At 50.3% G+C, this 18,933-nt stretch overlaps 1 protein-coding gene across 1 annotated transcript in view; it reads left to right on the forward strand.

Annotated features, from left to right (window-relative positions):
- The window catches only part of MRPL37 (mitochondrial ribosomal protein L37), a 17,143-nt gene extending 2,359 nt beyond the window's left edge, over positions 1-14,784 (forward strand). The window contains exons 3-9 of the mRNA XM_014549750.1: positions 1-287; positions 1,090-1,273; positions 1,367-1,482; positions 7,093-7,278; positions 9,387-9,544; positions 12,642-12,845; positions 14,593-14,784. Coding sequence (XP_014405236.1) covers positions 1-287; positions 1,090-1,273; positions 1,367-1,482; positions 7,093-7,278; positions 9,387-9,544; positions 12,642-12,845; positions 14,593-14,670 — 1,213 coding nt within the window. The 3' untranslated portion in view covers positions 14,671-14,784. The remainder of the gene's footprint in view (positions 288-1,089; positions 1,274-1,366; positions 1,483-7,092; positions 7,279-9,386; positions 9,545-12,641; positions 12,846-14,592) is intronic.
- Positions 14,785-18,933: the final 4,149 nt, after the last annotated feature.

Genomic DNA, 18,933 nt, shown 5'->3' on the forward strand with positions numbered 1-18,933 from the left:
TGGGGGCTGTGGGGCCCCGAAACGCGGGGCGTACGAGTGGGGCGTCCGCTCCACGCGGAAGCCCGAGCCTCCTCCCCCGGACAGGGTGTACGAAATCCCTGGACTGGAGCCCATCACCTACGCGGGGAAGATGCACTTCGTGCCCTGGCTGGCGCGGCCCGTCTTCCCGCCCTGGGATCGCGGCTGGACTCATCCAAGGTTCAGCCAGCCGCCCCCCGTGCACGAGCATCCGCTGTACAAGGACCGGACCTGCCACACCTTCCACCAGCGCTGCCGCCTCCTCGAGGGTGAGGCCCCAGGCCGGGCGGGAGGGGACCTCGTTCCTCTTCCCAGCGCTGACCCCTGCCCTCGGTCGCGCCGGGCAAGACATTGACATTCCAGGGTCTCGGTTTCTTCGTCTGCGAAATGGGGCCAGTAGTGACTCCTGTTTTCCGAGAGGCGTTTGGATTCCGTGGGTTGTAAAGTCCCCGATCGCTTCCCAACCCCCATCTGTTTCTCGAGCTCTCGATCCTCCGGAGTTTTGTTACAGACTTTCCAGAACGCTTTCCAGTTTAAGGAGCAGTGGCAGTGTGGGGACTCAAACTCCACTCCGGCTCCAGGGTTTTTAATGCTCCACTGCAAAATCCAGAAATTCCGTTTCTACACGTTTGCATGGGTTTAATCCTAATGCATGAGGTCCCTTTGGTAGATATGGGCTTTTCCTGTCAGGAATGGGGGTGGGTCAATAGGAGAGATCTGGGTTTGGAAAGGTGGGCATCCATTGACCTGATCCCCCAGGGTCGGTCTGAGTGCAGCAGACAGACCCTTATGGCTCAGCCGTCTCAGCCCCTTTTTAATGGCTCTGGGGCTGGCACGCACGGTCTCAGTTAACCACCCATCGGTAGACAGTCATTCCTGAAGGGGAGTTGAAATCTGGCTGTTCTTGCTTCTGCTCCTTATTGTTAGTTCTGACCCCTCAGATGGCTCCCTCTCTTCTCTCTTCTCTCTTCTCTCTCTCCAGCCTTTGCCGCAAGATGGGCTTAAGTATCTCAGTCTGAATTGTCTTTTTTTTTTTTTTTTTTTTTTTTTTGGTGACTGACTATCCCAAAGGTGTAAAGCAGGCCCTCTGGCTCACCAAGACCAAGTTAATTGAAGGTCTTCCCGACAAAGTGCTTAGCCTTGTTGAGGACCCACGGAACCACATAGAGAACCAAGATGAACGCGTTCTGAACGTGATCTCTCATGCCCGTCTCTGGCACTCCACTGAAGACATCCCCAAGAGAAAGACCTATTGGTAAGTTTCCCCCAGTCAGTAAGATTTCCAGGTGATGGATTTTGGGGTCAACATGTTGTTTTATGTCTACAAATGTTTCTTCTTTTTTCCAAGCCCAGTCATTGTGGACAGCCTGATACAGCTGTGTAAATCCCAGATTTTAAAGCATCCTGCTCTGGCCAGGCGGATCTGCGCCAAAAACTCCAGGATATCCACCACCTGGAACCGAGGTTGGTCATTTGTTAGCCAGAAAGCTTTAGTCTGTTTTTTATCTTTCTACTCTTAGCCTTACCACCAGCTCACATGATCAGCACCCCCCCACACCCCCATGTGTATCCTCACTTCCGTCCTTCATGGTCCAATTTTGTAGGCTTAGGCACATCCTCAATTTCATTAGAGTTTTATTATTTTTTTATTTTATTTTTTTTATTAAATCTTTATTGTTCAGGTTACATTTGTTCCTCTTTTTTTCCCCCCCCCATAACTCCCCTCCTCCCAGTTCCCGCCCCCCCCTCCGCCCTCACTCCCCACCCACTGTCCTCATCCATAGGTGCACGATTTTTGTCCAGTTTCTTCCCGCATCTCCCATTCCCCTTTCCCCCCCAAGAATAGTCAGTCCATTCCCTTTCTATGTCCCTGATTCATTATAATCACCAGTTCATTCTGTACATCAGATTATTTATTCACTTGATTCTTAGATTCACTTGTTGATAGATGCATGTTTGTTGTTCACAATTTGTATCTTTACCTTTTTCTTCTTCCTCTTCTTAAAGGATACCTTTCAGCATTTCGTATAATACTGGTTTAGTGGTGATGAACTCCTTTAGCTTTTCCTTATCTGTGAAGCTCTTTATCAGACCTTCAATTCTGAATGATAGCTTTGCGGGATAAAGTAATCTTGGTTGTAGGTTCTTGGTATTCAGCACTTTGAATATTTCTTGCCATTCCCTTCTGGCCTGCAAAGTTTCTGTTGAGAAATCAGCTGACAGTCGTATGGGTATTCCCTTGTAGGTAATTGAGTCTCTTTCTCTTGCTGCTTTTAAGATTCTCTCTTTGTCTTTTGCTCTTGGCATTTTAATTATGATGTGTCTTGGTGTGGTCCTCTTTGGATTCCTTTTGTTTGGGGTTCTCTGCGCTTCTTGGACCTGTAAGTCTATTTCTTTCACCAGGTGGGGGAAGTTTTCTGCCATTATTTCTTCAAATAGGTTTTCAATATCTTGCTGTCTCTCATCTTCTGGCACCCCTATTATTCTGATGTTGGTACGCTTGAAGCTGTCCCAGAGGCTCCTTACCCTATCTTCGTATTTTCGGATTCTTTTTTCATTTTGCTTTTCCGGTTGGGAGTTTTTTGCTTCTTCGCATTTCAAATCTTTGGCTTGATTCTTGCGCTCCTCTGGTCTGCTATTGGGTGTAATATTCTTTAGTTCAGAGCGTGTATGCTTAATTTCTAGTTTCTTTATCATAGCATCGAGGGTCTCATTAGTTTTCGTGAAGCTCTCCAAAAGTTTATTGCAAGCCCTCAAAATTGCGTTTTTTAGCTCTATATCCTCCATTTCTGTCATGTTTTTTTGTCTCCGCATTTTTTATGCTTTCTTGGTGCACCCCCTAGTGGTCTTTGTGCGCAGTCTTGTTCTAGTTGAGCCTTGATTGTTGTAGTTAATACTAGAGGGATTTGACCACCAGGCCGACTGGCTGTGTGAATCAGCTGTGTCTGCCACGGAAAACTTCTGTCCTCTGGGGAGGTGCTAATCTAGCCTTTGCCTGAGGCGATCCGGCAAATGGCTCTGCGCAGGGCTTGGGCGGGGCGGGCTCAACAGGGCGGGCGGAGGGGGCGGTTATGGCCCCTCTCAGTCCTGTTCCCAGAGGCTCTGCTTCTCAGAACCCCAGGAACCGCTGCAAACCTCGGAGGGAAAGCTGCCTTCCAACTGATGCCAGACACTCCCACTTCTCCCGTTTGAGTCCCCAGCGATTCGCCCGTATCAGGAGCTCAGAGTCTGAGACTCCCCCCTGACCGAAAACGACAACCGCGCTCTCAGCCACCAGCCCGCTTTGCGCGCGCACCTCCGCACCTGAGTATTTTCCACACTGCGCCTCCTCTGAGCCTCGGTGTGCTGTTATTTTTCCTTCTAGTTGAAGAGTCTCTCCTCAGCCAGCCTTCCTGCGGTTCTGGGTGATGTCCGTTCCGTCTTTTAGTTGTATTTTTGAAGTGGTTGTTTGCGGCAGCAGTCTGCGGTGTTTACCTATGCCGCCATCTTGGTCTCTCCATGGTTTCTTACCTCATTAGAGTTTTAATGGGCAGCTTGAGGGGCCCAGCTTTTTTGTTTGTTTTTTAAATATATTTTTTATTGATTTCAGAGAGGAAGGGAGAGGGAGAGAGAGATAGAAACATCAGTGATGAGAGAGAATCATTGATTGGTTTCCTCCTGCACACCCCCCACTGGAGATCAAGCCTGAAACCTGGGCATGTGCCCTTGACTGGAATTGAACCCAGGACCCTTCAGTCCATAGGCTGACGGTATATCCACTGAGCCAACCCAGCTAGGGCTGTTTGTTTTGTTTTCAATCACTTCTTTCCAAGACTGTTAATTCAGCCGTATCTATTGAGTGCCTGCAGGGGCCTAACTGTGACAACGTAAGGAGGTAATGAAGCACACAGAGTCTCTGCCCTCACAAAGCTCATATTCTATTGCCAGAGCCTTTGTATCCCATGCATGCTTTTCTCCGTTTCCAACCCATTTTCCACGCAGCTGCTAGAGTGATCTTTCTAAAGTGCACGTCTTATGTCCCTCTCATACCAAATCCTTCACTGTCTCCCAGTAGCTTAAACCATTTATCATGGTACCCAAGGCCCTCTGTGATTTGGCCACCGGCTAGTCTTTCTAGCCTTGTCTCTTGCTCTACTGCCTATCACTCCCCATGCCCAAATTTACACTTTAGCCACTTGCAGCTTTTTGGCATCAAGATTTTACACCTTTGCACATGCTGTGCACTCTATCTGGAATGCTCTTTCCTACTTTCTTCATTTAACTATATTCTTACCTGTAAGACTCAACTCATGCCCCCTTCTTGTGTGTATCCATACAAGTTAACTATTCCTCCTCTGTGATTCTTATGCCCATTATGCATACTTCTTTCATAGTACATAGTATACTGTATTGTAATTATCTAATACTAGAGACCCGATGCATGAAATTCGTGCAAGAGTAGGCCTTCCTTCCCCCAGCTGCCGACACCAGCTTCCCTCCGGCACCCGAGACCCAAGCTTCCCTCGCAGCCCCGGCTTCATCCGGAAGGTTGTCCGGAAGGACATCCAGTCTAATTAGCATATTATGCTTTTATTATAGATTTTCCCTGTCTGCTCCACTGCACTGTGAACTTTGTCTACAGTGTCTTAACAGTTCATGGTACATGATAGGTGCTGACTGAAGGGATGTGTGAATGAGTACCAAATTTCAAGTGTCTCAGGCAGGGATGGTCAGAGACGCAGGTGTTCTGATGAGTGGAAACCTGAAGCAGGGAGACCAGCGAGGGAATAATTTGGGATTTTCAGAACATCTGCTTGGTCACATTTCTCCAGCTTGCCCCTTTGAGTCGACTTCCTGGCAAGAAGTCAGCTTTGCAGAGGTAATGGCACCACTAAGGAAATTAGTGAACCTCATTAATAGAGGAGCACTTGTTGGCCCATCATCAAGTATTACCTCTAATTAAACTGCCCCATTTGGAGCTGTCACTGGAGGAGGGATGTGGAGGGAATTGAATTGGAAACCACACTAGAGTGGTCTGTGGGGAGAAGCTAAAACCCAAGGTTAGGAGAGGTCCAGGCACATTTATCTTCCTTGCTGATTAAATGTGAGGAAACAGGAAATACTTCAGAAAACTGTTCCTGGGGTATAGGTATGATTTATTTTAACAAATAGAGTTTATCTATTCATAGATGTAGTATCCCTTTTCTGCATACCCAATAAGGGAGGCCGTATGCTAAGTAAATGGCAGTTTTTAATGGCCACACAACACATAAGCTTGTTATTCTTTTTTTTTTTAATGTATTTTTATTGATTTCAGAGAGGAAGAGAGAGATAGAAACAAATGATTAGAGAGAGTCATTGATCGGCTGCCTCCTGCATGTCCCCCACTCGGGATTGAGCCCACAGCCCGGACTGGGAATCGAACTGTGACCTCCTGGTTCATAGGTCGACATTCAACCACTGAGCCATGCCAGTCGGGCAAGATCCTCATTCTTGATCCATTACTATTGCACAGCTATTTGACTATTTCTAAAAAACCACACATCTTTAGAGGAAGATTTGCCTCCATGGAGAATTCTTATGAAGCCATTCTCAAGGAGTTCTGGTGGTTGCATGTGGCCACCTGTGGGGACCTTTGTGAAGGTCATTCACATCCAGAGTGGCAGGCTTGCTAATTAGTCAGATGTGAGTTTTCTTCTGTACACCTATGTCACTTTGTAGCAAATATGCTAATCCAACTTAGTGAGGCTTTCTGACCTGGTTTCTTTCACTCGGTTACTGAGAACATCCTGGGTTTAATAGCCTTTTCCTGAGCCTCTACTCTCAGCACTTCTTTCTCTCTGCTCTCCCTCCCACCATACCATACTCTAGTCATCTGGAGTCATTTCCCTAAACTCTGCCATGGAGGAGCACACTTGTATGCCTTTGCACATGTTACTCCTTAACTAGAATGCTTTTCTCCCCTTCCTTTGCCTGGCAAGCTCTTACCCAGAGGTTTTCAATCAAGGGCAGTGTGGCCCTCGAGGGGAGATTTGCCGATGTCTGGATACAGTTTTTATTGTGACATGACTTTGGGCTGTGGGTGTGGGGAGGGAGTTCTGGCATCCCGGGGGTAGAGGTTAGGGATGCTGTCAGACATCTACAGGACAGCCTCCCTCACTAAAGAATCATCTGGTCCAACATGAGAATAGTGCTAACGTTGAAGAACTCTGCCCTTGACAACCTTCAGAAGCTGGTTTGAAGGCAATGCCTCTTTTAGGAAGCTTCCCAGGCCTCCTGAAGGAGGCCGTTCCCACCTCCACGACCTCTGAGTGTGATTCACTTTTGCTGTAGCACTTACTACCTGGTGAGCGTCTTGAGAGCAGAGAGTAACTCTCACTCACTTCTGGGTCTCCAGCTTAGAGCAGGGATGATCTGTGTGGAGCAGACTCGAACCTACAGAAACCGCCAGGTCTTAGGGGGTCACTGGGAAGGGAACACAGGAAGAAGAATGTGCCCGGACCGGTGTGGCACAATTGGTTGGGTGTCCTCCAGTGCACCAAAAGGGTGCCGGTTGATTCCCAGTCAGGGCACATGCCCAAGTTGCGGGCTCAATCCCTGGTGGGGGTGCAGGAGGTAGGTAATCGGTATTTCTCTCTCTCTCTCTCTCTTTCTCCCTCCCTACCTCTCTCTTTAAAAATCAATAACAATATATGTTTAATTTTTTTGTTAATCCTCATCTGAGGGTATTTTTCCCATTGCTTTTTCAGAGAGAGGGAGGGCGGGAGAGAGGAAAAAAGAGAGAAACATCAATTGGTTGCCTGTCGCACACGCCCCAACCAGAGGCAGGTACGTACCCTTGGCTGGGAATGGAACCCATGACCCTTTGGGCACAGGCTGACATTCTAACCACTGACCCACGCCGGCTGGGGCAAATATATATATATATTATAATAAAAAGAAAAATGCATTAGTCCCAGGATTAATATCTTAACCAAAGTTTTGTTTTCGGTGATTAGGGTGATCACTCAGAAAGCTATAAAAGACGAGCATGGCAGGACGAAGCTGAGAGAAGGCTTTAGACCAGGTTAGACTAATCGTCTTTCTCCCCTTTAGAGTCTATTCTCCTTCAGGTCGATGGTACTAGCGGAACCCGGCTGAATGCCAAGGATCCTCTGCCCCCCATCGCCTCCAGAGAGGAAGTTGAAGCTACTAAGGATCATGTTCTCGAGACGTTCTATCCCATATCTCCCACTATTGGTCTTCAGGAATCCAATGTTTATGATGAGAAAGACGACACAGGTAAGTGTTGGAGCCTTTGCCTTTCAGACAGTGTGCTGATGAGACATGCTTTTTCCAAAGGGGAAGGATCTGCCGAGTACTTACTATGTTCGAGGCGCCTCCCATGCATTTTCTTCTAAGACCCATGGTGCAGCCCTGTGAGATAGGCACTGTTGTCTCCCTTTAGAGGCAAAGCAACTGAGGCTCAGGGAGGGTAAATGATTTGCTCAAAGGCTGACTTTGCTTTTGACACTTGAAGAGCAACTCTGTGACATCAGAGTTTTAATGGGCAGCTTGAGGGGCTTTGATCAGGGTCAGGTGTTTCCTGTAGTCATGGGTCCTTTGAAAGACCCTCTTTCTCTGTAAACTCTGGCCAGCCTCCTGGTAGGACTGAGGAAGCCCCACAGGCCTTGAGCGGTGCTGTCCATCCAAGGCATCACCGGCTACCCAGTCAGCCCAGGCAGAGACTGGGGGAGTCGGGCCAGGCAGGCCCACAACTCCTGCTGTCTGCTCAGTCTTTATGAGCCGCACTGTCTCCTGAACCTCTTCATTTCCACAGCTGTCTCTCACCCAGCCTACTGCCATAGTCTCCCAGCTGGTCAGTGTGACCCGGCTGTTTTCCTTCCCGCCCGTCTAGTTCACAGTCTGGCCTTTCCAACACAAAAGTAATCCCACCTCTCTCCAGGCCCACTTCCCATTGTCTGTTGGACAGAGTTTGAATTCCTTAGCTTATCACGTGAAGGCCTTCAGGTCTGGCCTCTGCCTCTCTCACCTGCCTCATCTTTGCTCTCCCATAGGCCCCCTTTATTCCTGCTATCCTTAACGCATCATGCCCTTTCTCACTTTCATGCTTTGACACACTCTTCCCTCTACACACCTGGAACTTTTGACGATTTGCCTCATTTTGTCTTCAGCTTGATAATTCCTCACCTTTCATAATTCATCTCAGGAATCACTTCTTCCCAGAAATGCTCCAGTCTCTTCAAGGACCTGTTATCTTTCCTCCCACAGCCCCTGACTCACCTTGTATCTTGACATGTCCCTCTAGGATCGGTTTTCCCCTCTGAACTGTAAGTTCCTCAAAGGCAGTGGCAGGCTCTGCGTTGCCTGTCCCTGGTGCCTGTCTTAGAGCTTGGCACAGAGTGAGTGCTGAGTGCTGGGTGTTTACATGTGCTGAGGGACCGAAGCAAGAATTGAGGCGGATGGAAAAGCTAAGTCTCTCTTAAGTAGCGCTCTTTGGGATTTGCAGAGCCTACATATTCCCAGCCTCTTTCTTCCCCCTTTTCACCCCCTTTCACTAATGCAGGTTACTCATTCTAGAAGCCCCCAGCCTGCTAAGGGTTTGCCAGAGCCTGCAGGGGAGGAGAATGAAGACTGGCAGGGTCATGGCTGAGATGAGCACATACTAGGATTCTCAGCACCAGTGTTGTGTAGATAGTTGTGAGGTATGAGGCAAGTCATATATTATTAATAATAAAGTATTGAATTTTGCAAATGATTTGCTTTTTAAAAAAATTGATTTCAGAGCGAGAGGAAAGGAGATAGAGAGGCAAACAGTTAGACAGACATTGATGTGAGAGAAAAACATGGATCAGTTGCCTCCCACACGTGCCCCAACTGGGGCCAGGGCTCAAACCCACAACCTGGGCATGTGCCCTGACCGGGAGTCAAACCTTTGGTGCACAGAACGACATTCCAATCAACGGGGCCACAACGGCCAGGGCCAAATGATGTGCTTAAAAAAAAAAAATTATCATAGGTTTCAGGTTTCCCTTCTGATAGCATTATCATCTGTGTGCTCGAATGAGGAAGGGGTGGAGTTAGATTCATGCAAGAATCACCTGTAACAGGTTGGCACACATTTTCCGTAAAGAGCTAAATAGTCAAGGTTTTGCAGGCCACATATGGTCTATCTCTCGGCTACTTAGTAGACCTTATGTGAATGAGTGAGTGGGCAGGGTGGTGCTATAGTAAAAAAAAACTTCATTTTAAAAAATGGGTAGGGGGCCAGATCTGGCTGGCATGCAGAAGCTTGCCAGCCCCTGAGCGAGGGTGGTAGTATCTGCCTTTCCGGAGGCGTGGGCAGGCTGATCAATCTTCTGCCCTCTCCACGGTTGTGTATCTTGCAGGTTTCCAGGAGGGTTATCCTTACCCCTATCCCCACACCCTGTATTTGCTGGAGGCAGCCAATACCCGACCACTACGCTTTCAACCAGATCAGCTGAGGGCCAAGATGATCCTGTTTGCCTTTGGCAATGCCCTGGCCCAGGCCCGGCTTCTCTATGGGGTACGTATCAGGGGAAGACCCCCGAGCTGCCTTACACTGCTCAGGAAAGAAGGGCGCAGGGAAAGAATCCTTGCTCGACAGAGGAACTTCAGGCACTTCCACTCACCCTGCAGAGATGAACTGCCATCTGCTGGGGCCTGCTTTGTGCCTGCCTTTTACGTAAGATGCCTTGTTTGTTGATCACAGTAGTCCACACGTTTTCACTGGGACCCCCGGTGTTAAAATTATGCCACTGAATCGCAGGGAGGCTCAGCCGCTTCTCCAGGGTTACACAGCAGTAAGTGGTGGAGAAAGGATGGGAACCTGGTGTCCCCAGCTCCTGCGGCTTCTGTTGTGTGTCTGCAGTGTACCGCCTCTGTTCACAGTATCAGAACCGGAGCTCCAGGCTCCATTGGGCCGGCAGGAGAGTGGCCTGGACCTGCCTGCCAAGTCTGGACAGGTGCTGGGGACCCGAGGTCCCCTTGGTGGTAGCCCCTTGATTCTAAGAAGAGGGCTTGGGGACCTATATGGTGTAGAATGCAGGCTGGGTGGCTGCCACATGGAGCTACCTCAAGGTTGCGGGAAAGCGTTTGTGGGAGCTGCTGCCAACTTCTAGATCTTGGTTAGAGCCGAAGGCCCTCCTGGGGGAGTGAGGAAATTCAGCATGTTCTGTTGTCCATCACACTCCATCTGGGAACTAGGGGGAGCTGGGGAGGTGGTGAGCCAAATGAGATGGAGAGTGGCATAGACTTTGCCTGGTTTGAGCATCTGCTACATGCAGTCATTTAATTAGCGTTCTTTATGTCAATGGTTCTCAAAGTACGGTCCTGGATTAGCAACAATAGCATCATATGAGAACTTGTTGCAAGTGCAGATTTTCAGACCCACCTCAAAGACCTGTATAGAAACTATGGGGGTGGGCCTGGCATCTGTGCTGGACAAGCCCTCCAGGTGATGCTGGTACAAGCTCAGGTTTGAAACCACTGCACTATTTAGTCCATGTAGCAACCCCCTGTGGCAGATACCATTAGCTTCATTTTACAGATGAAGAAGCTGAGGCTCAGGGAGGCTAAGTAACTGCCCAGGGTGACTCAGCCATAGTTTAGCAGCTGTCACATCTTTCTGTGACCTCCTTGTGTCTTCCCAGTCCTTGTAAGGTCATCTTCATTCTATTCTCTATATATTTCCTGAAGACTCTGGAAGGTTAGGTAACTTGCCCAAGAGCCCACAGCTAATGAGTAGGTCGGCAAGCACCGGAGCCCTGATCCTTCCAGCTTCGAAGGACTGCTGCCTCCCAGGGCAGGGGAAGCAGTCAGATCATCCCGGGCTGGGTTCCAGGCCTGCAGGCGCGTGGTGGCTTCTGTGCCAGCTATTGCCAGCAGAGCATGGGTAGCAGCGCTGTCACTAATTGCCACCCAGTTGGGTAGAAAGGAGCGCCCTCCCCCCCCAGCCCCTCTAGGTACAAATTATTCCTGGGGATGTGAAGGTGAGCAATTATAGGAAGAGCCTCTGTGTAAAAGGTAAAATTGCTGAGAAATTTATGTACTACCTGCAGCTTTATTGATCTGTAGAGGGAGATAAGAGTCAATACAGAATTCTCAGCTAACACTTAGAGGCACTTTTCTTTTTATTTATTTCTCATGCAGTTGAGAACAGGTATTTCTAAGGCCAGCAGTCCCGGTGTGGCCCATACTGAGTTTTGACATTAGCTATTCCTAACGTTAGATTCCCTGAGGGGGTGAATGTAGGCAGCATTTTCGAATCAAGGATGCTGTGCTTCATGGGGCTGCCTAGTGGATCTCTGTCTGGTGGGTAGCAGTCATGAGACTGATTGCTGCAGAGTCTCTGTGGGTGAACATGATTGTCATCCAAGCTGGGACCCTACTGAGAGGGAGAAGGGGTGCTGCTAGTGGACACGGGGGACGCTGGTATAGACCAGAACAGTAGGGACTTTTTGTTTTGTTTTGTCCTTGTAAGGTTATCTTCATTTCTATTCTCTATATATTTCCTGAAGACTCTGGAAGGTTAGGTAACTTGCCCAAGAGCAAGTTAATCTTTGTTAATCCTCACCCGAGGATATTTTTCCATTGATTTTTTTATTTTTAGAGTGGAAGAGAGAGGGAAAGACAGAGAGAAACGTCGATGTGAGAGAAACACATCAGTTGGTTGTCTCCTGCACATGCCCCGACCAGGGCCTGGGCCGGGGAGAAGCCTGCAACCGAGGTATGTTCCCTTAACTGGAATCAAACCCGGGACCTCTTGGTCTACAGGCCAGTGCTCTGTCTACTGAGCCAAACTGGCTAGGGCCAGAACAGTAGGGTTTTAAGTGATTTAATAGCATGGGGTTGGGCTCACACCTCAATGGTAACCTCAAGCAAATTATGCCACCTCTTTGCACCTCGGTTTCCTCATCTGTTAAGTGAGAATATATCGCAACATTTATGAGAGTAGAAGTGACTTTATGTAAAACTGGCACAATGCCTGGCACATGAGAGGTCTTCAGCAAATGTTGCTAGTGTTTTTTTTATTAGCACGTGTCACTGATTGAAAGAGAATTAGCAAATAGGTTGATTGGTGAAACCCTGAAGCTGACATGGCTGATTCAGAGCTGCATGGAGGGCAAGAAGCCCAGGCAGACAACTGCCTGCGTTCCAGGTTGCCAGGCCTTGGGGAGCCAGCGGGAGTGGAGATGAGCATGGCCCGGCTTAGCCAGTCTGGGTTCAGAGATGTCTGCTGTCACACATCTTTGTGCCTTTAGACAAGCCACTTGCCTCGCTGAATCTGTTTCCTCATCTGTCAGATGGAATGAGAGTGGAGTGAGACTGCATTAATCCAATGACCCTCCGGGCCCACATTGATAGAGCTGATGTCACCAGCAGTTTGAGGATTTCCTGTCCTGTGCAAAGGCCAGGCAAAGCCAGGCTGGGCGAGGGGGGATGGCCTGGCCCTGGTCAGTGCCCTGAACTCATCCCATTTTCATTGTCTTGTGGTGGAACCAGTGAGTGGGAGTGGACGTTGTTTTAAAGGCCAGGAGAGAAGCTGCCTTGTTTGTGCTCTTACTTGTGCTCCACAGTTCCCACAATTCCCGATTTGATTACTTGTCCCCTTTTCCTCTCAGAACGACGCGAAGGTTTTGGAGCAGCCAGTAGTCGTGCAGAGTGTGGGCACCGATGGCCGTGTCTTCCATTTCCTGGTCTTACAGCTGAACACCACAGATCTGGCCTCTAGTGAGGGCATCAAGAATCTGGTCTGGGTGGACTCAGACCAGCTCCTCTATCAGCATTTTTGGTGCCTCCCAGTGATCAAAAAGAAGGTGGTGGTGGTAAGTCCAGCCATCTCAGCCTGTGACGGAGCAGGGCCGTGACTCTCCCTCCCCAGGGTGAGCGGGAGTGGGATTGAGGGGGTACTCATGTGTGGGACCCTGGCTTTAGGAGCTTGGTGCCCAGGACCTCTGACTGGAGACTGGAGGGCTCCTTCAGCCATGCCCATCCCCTAAAACAGTGCCTTCCACCCTGAGCCCTGCCCAGCTCTCCCTCCCGCCTCCCTCCGCACCACCACGCCCAGCACCTCAGCTACCCAGTGTGCCCTGCACTTAAGTAGCTCAGAATCCTGGTGATGCTGCAAAGGAGGCTTTTCCCCCCTCCCCCACCCCCACTCCCATCCCCATTTTCCTTCCATTGGCCACCCTCCACTTGTCCTTCCAGGTTAAACATAAGGCCCCACCAGCCCACGCCCATAGCCCCTATATTCCATCGTACACGATCACATTCTGCATCCCCTGTTTGCATGATTTTCTCCCTCACACCCAGCTCCAAGCTCCTTGAAGGCAGGGCCCTCGAGCGATGCATTCATTCATTTCATTCCACAGGGAGGGAGTTCCTCCTGTGACTGCTGCCCTCCCAGCGTCAGCTGAGTCAGGCCTGCTTCCTGTGGGGTGGGCGGTGCAGCATCTAAATAAATTCATAATGTAACTTCAGGCAGCGCTAAGCACTGAAGAGACATAAAGTGGGATCAGGATGAGAGAACAGAGCAGGGTGCTGCTGGATCTGACTGGCTGTGTCCCGCGTGCCACACAGGGCCTTGTTCAGCCTCTGAACATTGTCAGCACGTCATTGTATAGTTAGATCTCCAGAACAGTGTTGTTTCTACCCTTGAAATTCCTCCTGGGCCCTTCTCTTTGCCCCAGACACAGTGCGTCTCACTGGCACAGCCTCACCCACCTCCCCCGCTCCTCTGCCCTCAGTCCTGCTCCCCTCCCCCTGCATGCCTCTCCTCTTCCTTCCAGAACACTTAGTGCCAGGCCGCCCTGGTGTGGTCAGTGGCTCCTCTTTCCCTCTCCAGTTCAGCTCCTGCTCCCACCGGCCTCTTCCCCCACCCCCTCCAGCCCCACCAGCATCAGCCTCCTCGCCCTTGCTCTTCCTGCCTTCGTGTGTCCCTCTGTATAGCACATATACTGGTCTCTCTGAAGTCTCCTTCCTTTTTCTTTCTGCCCCATTCTACTTGCTCTTTAAGATTCACCCCTCTCCCCCCAAAAAGACTCATTTATACATGATCTCTTCTGTGTATGGAAGTCAATGGGTTAGTCATTTTCTCCTGTTTTTTTTCCATCTTTTTCCTAATTCTGCTATGAGGCGAAGCATCTTTTATTGTCCCATTTGAGCACCTGGCTGTAAGCTCCGTGAGGGCAGGGGCCCGATTCAAGTCACTGCGGGTTTCCAGCACAGCCCCATACAGAGAGAAGGTGCCTGATAAATGTGTGGAGTGCGCGGGGGCTTATTTATTGTTCCTGGGATGGAAAGGAGCAACAGACCATTTGTTTGTAGTGGGTGAAGTCAGAGGAGTTAGGTCAGGTCAGGTTAACAAGATTTGCAAGCAGCAGCTGGGAGTGCTTCATGTCCTCTCGACTCTTGGGTACCTCTCTGGCGCCAATGACCCAGGCCCTTCCTTGGTCCATGAGAGAAAGAAACAGTTATTGTCCAGGTACTTAGGATGTACATGGAACCAACCTTTGGTTTAATTGCTGCCATTAAACCTAGTAGCAGGATCCTAATGGGCTGTGTTCTTTCCAGGAACCTGTTGGGCCAGTTGACTTCCAGCCGGAGACGTTCAAGAAGTTTTTAGCTCTGTATCTGCATGGTGCTGTGTGAGCCAAGGCCCTTTCTGAGGCCCGAAGTCCTCTCTCTCTCCCCCACGGAAGATGCTGCATCCTGGGCTGAGCCTGGGGTCCCACTGACAATAAAGAGTGCTTCCGGTGCACTGGAGCCTGTGCTGGTGTGAGGGTGCTGTCCGCAGGGGCACCCGTAGTTGCCTGCTTCCACACAAGTGCAGGCCCTGCAGCGTGACCTGCCCCAGCTCTGCCACGCAGAGTCTTCATCTCTGAGTTTGTTTCTTCATCTGAAACTTGGGCTAATGTGATCTACCTTGTTTTGAAGACTGTAGCTTCAAAACCACATCATGGGTGCTCTGTGCCGGTCACGAGGTTCTTGCGGGATTATTTAAATTGTGGACACTTCCCACAGTGGCTGCAGAACAGCTGAGTATTTGTTGTAGATTCTCACCCTGTCCTGGTTAATGGATCAGCACATCCCTGGCGCAGCTCGTCTCTCTTTGTTCTAGTAGCATCAAGGCTTGCTCTGGCCAGGCCCCTGTGCGCCGCCTCTGTGTAATCCTCACACAGCCCTTGCGAGGTCAGTGTCGTTTCCATATTCAAGAAAAATGTTGGGTGCCTATTATGTGTTAGGCACTGTGCTGGCCCCTAAAGATGAGACACAGTGTAAGGAATAAGTCCAAGGTTACACAGCTGATGTTTTAGGTCGGCTTCCCCAGGAAACAGATGGAGATTGGCAGGTGCAAGTGTGGGGAGAGCCTTTGTCAGCCCCTGCGGAGAGAGAGGGTGGCAGCATGGGGCAGAGGAGAGGCTGAGCTGGTGGGTGTGCACCTGAGGCCTTGGCCATTTCTGATTTTTGGGTCCCACCGGAGGTGAGGTGCCGAGCCTTTCTGCAAACCATTGGATGTGCACTGCTCCCAGAACTGGGGGGACCTTGGGTTGGGTGGCTTTGTTGGGCTGAGTGCAATTCTCAGAGGGACCGCTGAGAGCAGCGGGGTGTGGATACTTCTGCTCTGAAGAGGGAGCGACCCTGGGCTGGCGTTCCTGCCACTGTATAACACCTTTTGGCTTGGCAGGGACGGGTGGGGTGGCAGAAGGGATTACCGGGAAAAGGACAGATTACGCTGGTGGTGTGAAGGGGTCACTGGGGACAGAACATGGTATGAAAAAGCGGGGTGTCAGGATTCTGCTGAGTCAGGGAGGTTGGGGTGAGGCTGGAGTGGCCAACCCACAAGGGGCCTTGAATGCCTAGCATCCCAGTCTTCTCATGGCAAGTGATCTGGGTGGGGCCAGTGGAATCACTTGCCTGGCGCTCATTTTATTTTAAGGATAATTATGAGGTGCTCGCTTCGGCAGCACACATACTAAAAGCGGGACAATACAGAGAAGATTAGCATGGCCCCTGTGCAGGGATGACACCCAAATTCATGAAGCATTCCATATTTTAAAAGTAAAAAAAGAAAAGATAATTATTACATATAAATGGTGAAAATTGAAAGAACTTAGAGGTATACTATACAAGTGAAGTCACCCCACCCGAAGCAATCCTTAGTCCTTTTCCCTAGGAGTAACCACAGCTTCAAGGTTTCATGCATACTACTGTCATAGGATGTGGAATAACATGTATGTTACTAGTGTCATCCTATTTATAGACTTCGGCACCTTCCTTTCTCACCCAGTGCCTTGGGAGTGCAGGATCTTGCCACGTCAGCACATGTGAGCTACCTTGTTCTTTTGAGCAGCTGCATTAATATCTATCGATGGACAGGTTATTTTCAGTTGTTAGCTATTGCAAATAATGCTGCAATGAGCATCCTTGTTCATGTATCTTAGAGTACTTTTGCCAGCATAGCCCTCGGATAAATTCCTTGCAGAATTGCTGAGTCAAAGGGATTTTAAAAACAAGTTGGCAGGGCGACTGCACGGAGCCCAGCTGGAAGCCATTGCGGTAATTCTTGGGTGAGTGATGGTGGTGGCCTGAAGCCAGGCTGAGCAGGCTGAAGGCCCTTGGCGATGGGGGAGGAGTGGGGAGTGAGCGAAGTGAGCCTGAGTGTTGAGGCTGTGGGGAAGCAGATGGGAACTTGCAGCTTGAGGACCACCCTCATTCAGCCCCCCCCCCCCCCCCCCCCCCCCCCCCCCCCTCCGAGTGAGGACAGCCCTGTGGCTGGTCTTGGTGTGTCCACCTCGGAGCTCAGCCTTGGAGCCTGGTACCCACTGCATTCTGACTTCAAGCCCCTTGCAGTGGACCTGCAAGGTGAGGCCAGCAGGATGGAGGTTTTTGTCCTCCCCATAGATGAGGAAACAGGCTCAGAGACCACATGGGGAGAGCTGGGAAGCTGGTGATGACAGCCACCTCCCCGACAGAGCTGTGCCCACCTACCTCATCCTCACCACCTTCTTACATTCCTTTCCCCCTAAACATAGGGAGGGAAGAAATGCAGGATGATTTTTTAAGGCCTGTTTGGCATCAGGCCTGAGAACAGACCACTTACCTAGTCAGTGGGTCTGGGGAGGAAGTAGAAGCACTGTGGGGGGGGGATGGGAGGTCACACTATAGGCATAAAAACCCACTTACAGCCCAGCCAGTGTGGCTCAGTGGTTGAGCATTGACCTATGAACCAGGAGGTCACGATTCAATTCCTGGTCAGGCCACATGCCCAGGTTGCAGGCTCGATCCCCAGTAGGGGGCATGCAGGAGGCAGCCAATCAATGATTCTCTCTCATCGATGTTTCTATCTCCCTCTCTAAAATCAATAAAAATATTTTTAAAATAATAAAAACCCACTTATAGGGACTTGAGCTTCTAAGCAACAGACTTTTGGAACAAAAATTTTGACACTGCCATTGTGAATATATTCTCATCAGGTCAGGTTTGTGTCTTGTTGATTGTTAAGTTTCCTCGATTCATTTTCAGCAGTGGGAATGGACTGAGGGAAGCCATTTCTAAGAGCTTCCTATATTCCAGCTTCCCTTTCAGATCCTCAGTTTCCTCATCTGCAAAATGGGATGAAGCACCTCCGTTTCAGGTTTCCCCCTCAGATTAATAAGCTGCACCTGTCCAGGAGGGTTCAAGGCACTGGATCTGGACTTTTCAGAACCCTGTGAAAAAGTGGCTTTTCACCTGTGGGCTGCTCTGTACCCCGAGGCAGGCTTTCCAGAGGCTGTCACTTGCTGGGCTCTGTCCCTCAGCTGCAAGCCCAATGCTGGCAAAGGAGCAGGCCAGGACCCTCAGGCTTTGCACAGGATCTCCCTGCTTCCTGAGAAAGTCCCTTAAAGCAAGCCTGTGACCTGAGTGCAGACGGTCTTCCCTTTGGCATGAATACACAAACCACAATGACAGTGGGCCTCCCTGCTTGGCTGCTGGAAGACCAGCCTGTTATAGGGACCCTCTCCCCAGAGATGGGTGCTTGCTACAGGGCGGTCCTGGGACCCACCCTCACCTCAGGTAAGCTCTCAGGCACTTGGTTCATTCATCCCACGAGGGTCCGTGAGCATCTCTATGTGGCAAGCCTGCCACAGGCCTGGGTATAGAGCAGTGAACAAAATAAGGGCCTTGCCCTCACCACATTTGGGAAGACGGTGGGGGAAGCAGGCTGTCTGGCAGGGCTCCCTGGAACAGACTGAGAGGGAGGGTGTGGCAGGGGTATTGGGGAGCACTCTCCAGATGCCTGTGAGCACGTGAGGAGGTTAATAAGCTGCACTTGACCAGGAGGTTTCGAGGAGAAGCCCCGTGGAAAGGCGGCTTTCACTGTAGGCTGCCACTGGGAGCTTGGAGCTGAATGGTCCTTCAGTTTCCCAAATTGAGGCAAAGTGGTGGGGCCTTGAGGTCCCTCATCAGCCACAGACCACCTGGGAGAAGGTGAAACGCCTGGTTGGATGAGGCATTTCCATGGGCCCAGGGCAATGCCCAGGAAGGGACAGTGGTGGGCCATCTGCATCTGGTGAGGGGGAGGTAAGAGGTCAGGGAGGCCTCTGAGCAGACCCTGAATGAAGTGTGGGAGTAGCTGAGGTGGTGGTGGCTGGAATGGGGAGGGGATTGGTGTGTTTGCAGGACAGTGCGAGGCTGCCTCATCAGAGCCCATCCCTCACGCCCTGGCCTACAGCCACCAGCCCTCCCTTCGCTGCAAAGGAAGGAATTCAAGTCATAGTTCCTAGGAATCTGTGGGGACTGCTCAGAGGTGGTACAAACAGCCAGAAAGCTGGGGAGACTTAGAGGTCAGAGCGAGTTGGCTCTAACCCCAGCTCTGCCCCTGAGAAGGGTCTTCCCTTCCCCTCTGTCCCTGGGGCCTCAAGGACCAACACC

The sequence above is a fragment of the Myotis brandtii genome, unplaced genomic scaffold (genome assembly GCF_000412655.1).
Source record: "Myotis brandtii unplaced genomic scaffold, ASM41265v1 scaffold57, whole genome shotgun sequence".
Lineage (NCBI taxonomy): Eukaryota > Metazoa > Chordata > Mammalia > Chiroptera > Vespertilionidae > Myotis > Myotis brandtii.